The sequence below is a fragment of the Corylus avellana genome, chromosome ca1 (genome assembly GCF_901000735.1).
Source record: "Corylus avellana chromosome ca1, CavTom2PMs-1.0".
Taxonomy (NCBI): domain Eukaryota; kingdom Viridiplantae; phylum Streptophyta; class Magnoliopsida; order Fagales; family Betulaceae; genus Corylus; species Corylus avellana.
The window spans coordinates 2,262,994-2,271,611 of record NC_081541.1 but is presented as its reverse complement, the minus strand read 5'-3'; the positions used below and the strand labels follow the sequence as shown (position 1 = coordinate 2,271,611).

The window sequence follows — 8,618 nt, the reverse complement described above, 5'->3', positions numbered from 1 at the left end:
TGCTAGTTGTAATTTGTCCAGGTTTTAGTTCCACTTATTTTCTCAAAAGTGACAAGATCGAAATTTTTGGACTCAAGGAAGCTCCTAAACCTCTTTGTTCTGTTGCAATATGTGCCAAGAGTTCTTCGAATCTACCTATCATGGAAGAAACATATCAAAAGTTCCAGAAAACGGATCTCTAAAAGAATATGGATTATTAAAGCTGCATTCTATATTTTTCTATATATCCTTGCCAGCCATGTAAGTTTGACTAATATCCCATCTTAATTTTTTTTTAATGCTTATTTCAGTTTTGCCTGATGAAGCGAATGTTATTAATTCAAATCTCCTCCCTTTGTACGGACATATAAAAAAAATAAAAATAAATTGAAAATAAATCAAATTTTACATATTAGGGAGCACATGAACTGATACTCTAAACAAATTAATGAGCTTTTAAAGGAGATTTTTCCAATCATAATGGTGTGCATGATTCCCCGCCCCCCCCGGGGCACCCACCCACCCACACACACACACATAGATATATATATATATACACACCTTCACAAGTATCCATCTTTAATAATTTCCATAGGTTAACCAATACCGCAACAAAATCCCCATTTTAAATACTACAACACCGTACCCTATGAGCCCAGCTCCTTCTCAGAGTATTACTAATTTTTTTTTTTTTTTTTTTTTTCATTTTCCCTTTAAGTGGAAGTAGTATTTTCTCCTTCTATTTTTTCTAGCATATCTGCAGAATTTACTCATCCTTAAAGAGTCTTGTTGGTCTTTTAGGTAGTTGGTGGCCTTTGGTACTTTTTCTCTATCCAACGAGAGACGGCTTGCTGGCACTTAGCCTGTAAAAATCAGATTGGATGTACTGGGAGATCTTTTAAATGTGGTCGCAATTTAGGAAATTACACATTTTCAGATGATGTTTGCAATGTACAAATATCAAATACAACTCTAGTTGATTTTGGAATATTCCTTGAAGCCATTAAATCTGGTACTGTGTCATCCACAAATATTCCACAAAAGATCATGTATTGTTTCTGGTGGGGCCTCCGAAATTTGAGGTTTGCACATGTTGGACTCTTTGTTGCTCCATAATAGTTTTTATCGGACATAAATTAGTTACAAAACCAGTTCATAGCTAATAGCCTAATTCATACAACCAGTCCAATAAATTGCCAAGTGTTCTTAGCATGCGAGAAGCACATGCTTTTTTAATAACATGTGCTTTTTACATTTTTTTAAAACCATTAGTAAGAAAGCATATGCTTGTCACATGCTTTAAGATCACATGTCACTTTATTAGACTGGTTTGTAGCTAATTTGTATCCCTTCTTATCGTGTTTGTTATCAATGAGCTTGTCATGTTACACATTGATTTAGGTCATTATCTCATACATTAATATAGTCTCCAATTTTTGCAGTTCTCTTGGTTCAAACCTTCAAACAAGTACCTATTTTTGGGAAAACTGCTTCGCAGTTTTTATTTCGATCTATGGTTTGCTATTGTTTTTATACTTCATCGGTAATGCGCAGGTTGGTGCTTGACATCTTTATTTTGTGTTTTTTAAGATTCATATAATTAGGTGCATGTATGATAGATCAGATGGTTTCTGTATGCATAGAAGGACACAACATGGTCTTGCTGTATGTACTAGGACAAAGAATATTCTAAAAGGCCAACCTAAAAAAATTTGTTTGATGGCCACTGCGTGGTAGTCAAATCTATATCTAGCCGCCACCGTATGGCACTATGGCCGGCCTCAGGCCCGCAAGAACTGTGGCGACCATTGTGTGCCTCCTAGATTTGTTTCTACGGTCACCAACTTTAAAACCAACATTATCACTAATTTTTTTTCTTTTTAGTTTCCTCTCTATCCCTTGCTACTTGGTTGATCAAAGCTTTTTTGTTACATAGATTGTATAAAGATCAATTATTGTTTTAAGGAAGACACTGCCACAACTATAACTTCGTTAATTGGTTACTTGTGCGAGCAGCAGTTACAAGGGAGGAAAAAGCAGGAAATAGCAAAAAATGTTTGGCAATCTCTATTGGAAAAATGATTTTTTTTTTAGACTATGTAATTTGTATTATTTCTATTTTTGATAGGTTAATATATAAGAGTTTAAAATTTTCTACAGACTAATTTTTTGGGTAGAAGTGTTGTAGATTCAAAAATTTATAAAATTCGACAACAAGAATTTACGAATTAGTAATTTTGATAGTTGAAAGTTTTTTATAGACTACAATATTAGTTATGAGAAGGTCAATTGTATGTATTATTAATATAAATGATTAAATTCACATTTTTTAGTGATTTGATCAACCAAACTTGTGTAACAGACATTCATGCAGATGGCAACCGAGAAGGCAGCAAATAAGGCTAAAAAGCTAGAAAAGATTGAAAAAATAGAGTCCTGGATGGCTAGAAATCATCTCCCTGCCAATATGAAAGAGCCGATCATCAACTGCATACGACAGAGACTGAAAGAAAACAAAGATTTGGATATGGACAAACTCATCTCTCATCTTTCCAAAGATCTTATAACAGAAATCAAGCACCATCTTTGTTTACCCTTGCTAAAAAAAGTGAGTCTTTTTTTTTTTTTTGCTAAAAAAAGTTATTTTAGTGCTTGACAGTTTGATATATGCATACACTCTCTTATAATCATTTCTATATATCGGACTTGTTCTCATTATTCTTCTTCTCGATTGTTTACAAGCTAGGTTCCAATACTTGAAAATCAAGGTGATCAAAATCTACTGGAACGAATCTGCGAATCTCTCAAGCCAAAGTACTACTGTGAGGACAGCTACATTCTCCGGGAGGGAGAACCACTGACTGTGATGCTTTTCATCATGCAAGGTAGTGTATGGTGCTTCAAAACTAGTAATGATGAGAATGTTGAAGGAACCATCTCAGATGGCGTTGATCATCAGTCTATTGAAAAATTTGAGCTCTACGGAGAAGAACTTTTAGAGTGGAGGTTGAACCACTACCCCTCACACAAAAAATCGCTCCCAACCTCCACCAAAACTGTCAAAACCCACTCAAAAGTTGAAGCCTTTGCTCTAACGGCCAATGACTTGAAGCATCTTGTTCCCATGCATACCTGAGCAGCTTCGATCTGCTGCAAAAGCCTTTGCACATGTAGTTATCCGGCACCTTAATTAAGGAAAACAAGAATATAAATTTCTCCAAAATGGCTAAGCATAACAGTACTAGCTGTCTTTTGGAAAATTCATGACCAACTGTGCCACACACATCTTTAGTTTTTCACTGTTAATGTTAACGGTCGCCACTTTCAACATCTTGATCATGTTTTTGTTTTTCTAGTCAGCTTAACTTGTACCTCCTTTTCCCCATGTTTTTCTTTTCACAATAAATTAATCAAGCTAGTTTTATTTTTGATTTCTTTATTAGTTCTTCATATTAAATTCTCTTTCTTAATTTTTAATTGTATAAGGTTTAGAGTTTGAGGTTTAGGCATTGTCCCTCATATTATAATTATTGGATATTAAAATTGAAAAAGAAAAGAAAAGTAAAAAGGAAAGGGATAGGCCTGAAATGGAGACCCAATTGCGCAACATAAACGTACGGAATAATGAGTAATTAATGAAGTGCTGAAAAAGTGAGAATATATAACAAATCAACGGTAGCGGGCGAATAAGCTACAACATGGTATCCCAATCAACGATAGTTCTTTCTTAAAATTTACGAAGACAAGTCAGAAGAATGGAAATTGAAAACAGCTCTGACATTATTGTACGAAATGAGATGCCGGGCCTCTCACTTGTCAGAATGGACCGGGGGCGTGCAATGTACGCTTCACCTTCGCAATCTGTAATTAATATGATTGCATGTAATAGGGGATAGTTAGGGCCAAGTTTTCATTTGCCAACTAAAAACTACTACCGAAAAGTTTTTAATTGCAACGTGAATCACGTGATGTCTGTGGTAATTTTGTTAATTCACGGATTGTTTTCCAAGTTAGAGCAAGGAGGGAAAGGCGAAGATGAACTCGTAAGAAAATGAGATATTATTGCAACTTTGCAAGTTAGGTTGCACTCATTTATAGAAAAGTGCGCGCCTAGACTACATAAAGACAAAAAAAGATTACATATGCTTTTACATCATTTACACGCAATTTTTAACTCTTTACTTACACTTGGCTGGTAAAAAAAATTAATTGATACGAGAGAAAATAAAAATATTTAATATATATAGAAAAGTGAAAGATTTTTATTTTGTAATGATTTTTTTATTTAAATAGTATTACAAAATGATTGATGTAATATAAAAAATAAAAATATTGAAAGTTGAATTTTTTGAAGATTAATATCGGACCATTAAATTTTTTTGCCAAACATGCCCTTAATGTCTCTTCTAGTCTTTTTGACTAACGTGTGCTTAAGAGATGAGTATGAGAATACGAATATCTTTTAATATTGATCACAAGTGGTACATTCTTTTTAAAAGTTCCTAATCATGCGGTATCCTACAATAATATATAAATATTTTAATGCCGAAGAACCCTTCCAAATTAGCGTCATTTTGTGTACTCAACCCTAAAGTTGAACTGTAGACTCATGCAAAACGACCCTACTACACGGATAACGTAAGTCAAGACTTCGCCGCCTGATGCTAGAGGTGTCAACCTGGTCTTGATTCTCGATTATTGGCCAAAACCGAGAACCAGAACCGGAATACCTCTGTTATTGGTTTTGGGAAATCGGAACCGGGTAACCGATTCCCGGTTACCCAGGTACAAACAATAACAGATTGATAAAAAACCCACAAATAACAAAAGAACCCCATTTCCAAAGACCATAAAATCATATCAAAGATCCTGATTACACTGAAACAAAGCAAGAAATGATCAAATCGACGAAATTAAGCCTCATGCTCATCAAATAATCCACTTTTTTTTCAAGAAACATCTTTAGAAAATACTTATAAAACTAAGAGGAACCAAAAAGAAAGAGCAAAAATAAACTTGAGGGAAAGTAGAGCTCTGAGCCCAAACCCTGCCGTCTTGGCCAATGATGGCCGTGACCGACAAGTGATTGCCTTCAATTTCGCACATGAGATGCTCATCTACATAGGTTTGCCACGACTTCTTCTTCTTCGTCTAGGATTTGCTTTAGGTTTTTCTGTTTTTTGCTGTATCAAAAGCTCTAAAGGCTCTGTTTGCCAAAGGACCGGACCCAAAAACTTAAAAAATTCATTTCATAATTAACTCTAACACTCTTATTTTTTACATCACATCAATCTCTTTTTATTACTATTCAAATAAAAAAAATACTACAAAATAAATTTTCTTCACCTTTTCATACAAAATATTCTTACATCAATCAAACCTGTTACAGTTTCGATCTATTCTCTTTTCCAAGTTCTGTACAAAACACGCCCTTTATGTTTTCGTAGATGGTGGGTGGGTTTTTATTCCTATAATAATGATGGCGGGTGGGTCTTCTTCTAAGCAGTGGCGTTGAGATTAGGGAGATTGATTTTACTCCTATAATAATGGTATTCCATTTGACGAATCTACCCCCTGTCCTGAACTTATTTTGCATGTTGCAGATTGAGCTGTTTAGGTAGGAGTGTCAAATAAATATATATACCGAGTGCCAAAAATCAGAATCAGAATTAAAGTTCTCGATTTTTGGTTTTTTTTGCAATTGGAACTTGAACCAATTCTCCAATTTTTTGGTATTTTTTGACCCCCTACCTAATGTAGCTTTAAAGAATTATTTGCACTCAAAAACATTTGAACCTTAAACCTAATAAAATTAATCACTAAATTTCAAAGCCTTCACCAATTGATCCAATCTTTTGAGATTATTCTAAGATAATATTGCACTTGAAATGGGTTGAATCCCACGAGTTGATTGTTTCTGTTCTAGACTCTAGAGATAAGTAGTATTGCCATTTTGGTCGAGGGCACTACGCATTTTGTCCTCCATCGATCACGCATGTTCTAGCTATGACTTCAGCCACAATGACGTCAATTAGCAAATTGCCCAACTGCATACGAATATATATCTCAATCACCTTTTTAACTCGATCCCCATGTGAGTCGTCGTTTTTGTCAATTAGCAAATTTATTGCATAGCAACTTATTTTGAGGTTGTTAAATTTTTTGGCTGGCTCTTTACTGACCTTGTATATTCCAAATTTGTAGTTGTAAATTGTAATCGGATCAGAATCCGATATGGATCCCCTCTAATTGGGAGAAATTGAAGATTTTCCAATTATAAATTTTAGTTGTCTATTTTTATCTAACAGCTCACATCATCCTATGTGTCCCACTTAAATTAAATAATAAAATATTAATTATTTTTTAAAAAGAAAAGAAAAAGAAAAATAATAAAAAATTAAAATCAAATAAAAAAGAACTGCGGTGGCCATCTAGGGGTGGCTTCGGCCACCCCATGGCCCTTGGGGGTGCTCCAACCACCCCCAAAAGCCAAAAAAAAAAAATTCAATTTTTTTTTTTTATTTGGCTTTGGGTGGTCACTTATGACCCATGGGAAGCCACCCCCAATTGGCCCTTGGGGGTGGCCGAACCACCCCAAGGCCAAATAAAAAAAAAAATTAATTATTATTTTATTATTTAATTTAAGTAGGACATATGGCATGATGTGAGCTGTTAGATAAAAATGGACAGCCACGATTCACAATTGGAGAATCTCTAATTTTTTCCTCAATTGGAAGGGATCCTGATCCATCAAGATCACCTAGCTATTGCTCGGGAATTGCCCATAAAAAATGTCTGAAATCCTAGTTATTGAATCTCATCCAAGGGTATATACGCTGTCACGTGTCTCACTAAATAAAAAATCTTATTTAAAAATCTCTAAAAAAGAAAATATAAACAGCACAAAAATAATAACATGGGGTGGCCGGCCACCCCATTTTGCCATAGGGCAGCTTTGGCCACCCACAACAGGTCTTTGGGGTGGCTGAAGCCACCACCAGGGGCTCCAGGGTGGCTGGTCGCCAAACCCACAAAAAAAAAAAAAACAAGTATTTGATCCCTGGGTGGCCGGAATCAATTCAAGCAGTGCTGCTGGGTGGCTTCAGCCACTCCCAACCGGCCCGAAGCCACCCCCCATGTCTTAGATGGGGTGGCCGGCCACCCCGTATATTTATTATTATTTTATTTTATATATTTTTTTAAAAAATTAAATAATATTTTATTATTTTTTTAATTAGTGAGACACGTGGAAGCGTATATACCCTTGGATGAGATTCAATCGCTAGGATTTTAGCCATTTTTGATAAGCAATTTCTCTGCTATTGCTGGAGATCCCGATCTGTTATAACCCTTCCAAAATTAATTTAATTAATTAATTTGGAGTATTATTTGTAGTGCGTTCATATTAAATATCATTGATACAATCACAAAACTTTCAAAGAGAAATATTACAACTTTCAACACCTTCTAACTTTCAAAGAGAAAATTGGCGTATGACTTTTGTGAAGAGGAATGGTAATGTGGCAGCTCATAGACTTGCCAAAATTGCTATTTTGAATGAAAGGGATCATACGTGGTTTGAGGAGATACCGGATTGTATTTTTGAGACTATTGCAATGGAGCAATTAGCTCTAGTGGTATGATTTTTTTCAATGAGAATATCTCTACTTTTCAAACAAAAAAAAACAAAAAACTACTCAACACAAACTTGACATCAAGAGCCCTTTACTCGGCATCTTCAACCCACGAAATTAATGTTTAATCCAACTGTATATCAAATCTGCTAATTTGTAAAACGCTGAGATGTTTCACATGTAACAAAATAATTGCATAAGTCAACAACCTAGAAAATTATCATGAAACTTGTTATGATAATTGCAAACTTAATGAGCCTTAATTATCAAAACACATTCCGTAAACTTTGATAATCGAGAATGTCAAGAATTTTGCAATACCTACCAATAGAAAAAAATTATTTATTTCAAAATACGAGAAGCATATATATATATATATATATATATATATATATAAAAGCTTGCCCATTGAGTATTTTTTTTTTCTCAGCTTGCACGTCCTTTGAGTTTAAATTTGGATATGGTGTATATATATATATATAAAAGCTTGCCCTATGAGTATTTTTTTTTTCTCAGCTTGCACGTCCTTTGAGTTTAAATTTGGATATGGTGTCCTTAGAAAAAAAAAAAAAAAAAAATTTGTCATTTTACAAAAGTTTTGGACAATTGTTTGACCGCACTAGGAATCAAATTCAAAAGTTTTACAAACAGTCGTTGCGATAGGAAAAGTGTGGACTTTGAAGAATTCGATTGCATCCATATCCAATCAATTACCCATCAATTATATATATATATGGGTTTAGTGATTTTTAGCCCTAAACCATCAATTACCCATATAACATTATATTTATATTTTTTCTTTTAGCTGAAAATGATTTTTCAATTACCCATCTACGTACCGTCTCTAATCAAATAGTATTTTTTGCTCTCAATTTCGTAGATTTACACAATCTCTAATAACAAGTCTGCTTTAGTGCAAATAATCTTCTCTCTTTCTTGAAAATTTTCAGGTAAGTAACCAAATTTTTATATGGGTTTTTTTTTTAAAAAAAAAAAAAAATTTAC

At 34.1% G+C, this 8,618-nt stretch overlaps 1 protein-coding gene across 3 annotated transcripts in view; it reads left to right on the top strand.

The window, feature by feature from the left end:
- Window positions 1-3,356, top strand: part of LOC132167845 (cyclic nucleotide-gated ion channel 1-like) — a 12,335-nt gene extending 8,979 nt beyond the window's left edge. For 2 of the 3 annotated variants that reach the window (XM_059578880.1, XM_059578879.1), the window contains exons 4-7: window positions 22-240; window positions 1,422-1,533; window positions 2,342-2,587; window positions 2,726-3,356. In XM_059578880.1, the coding sequence (XP_059434863.1) occupies window positions 110-240; window positions 1,422-1,533; window positions 2,342-2,587; window positions 2,726-3,115 (879 nt within the window). In that variant the 5' untranslated portion in view covers window positions 22-109 and the 3' untranslated portion in view covers window positions 3,116-3,356. Of the gene's footprint in view, window positions 1-21; window positions 241-780; window positions 1,062-1,421; window positions 1,534-2,341; window positions 2,588-2,725 lie in introns of all 3 variants that reach the window. The other variant, XM_059578881.1, reaches the window with a different exon arrangement.
- Window positions 3,357-8,618: the final 5,262 nt, after the last annotated feature.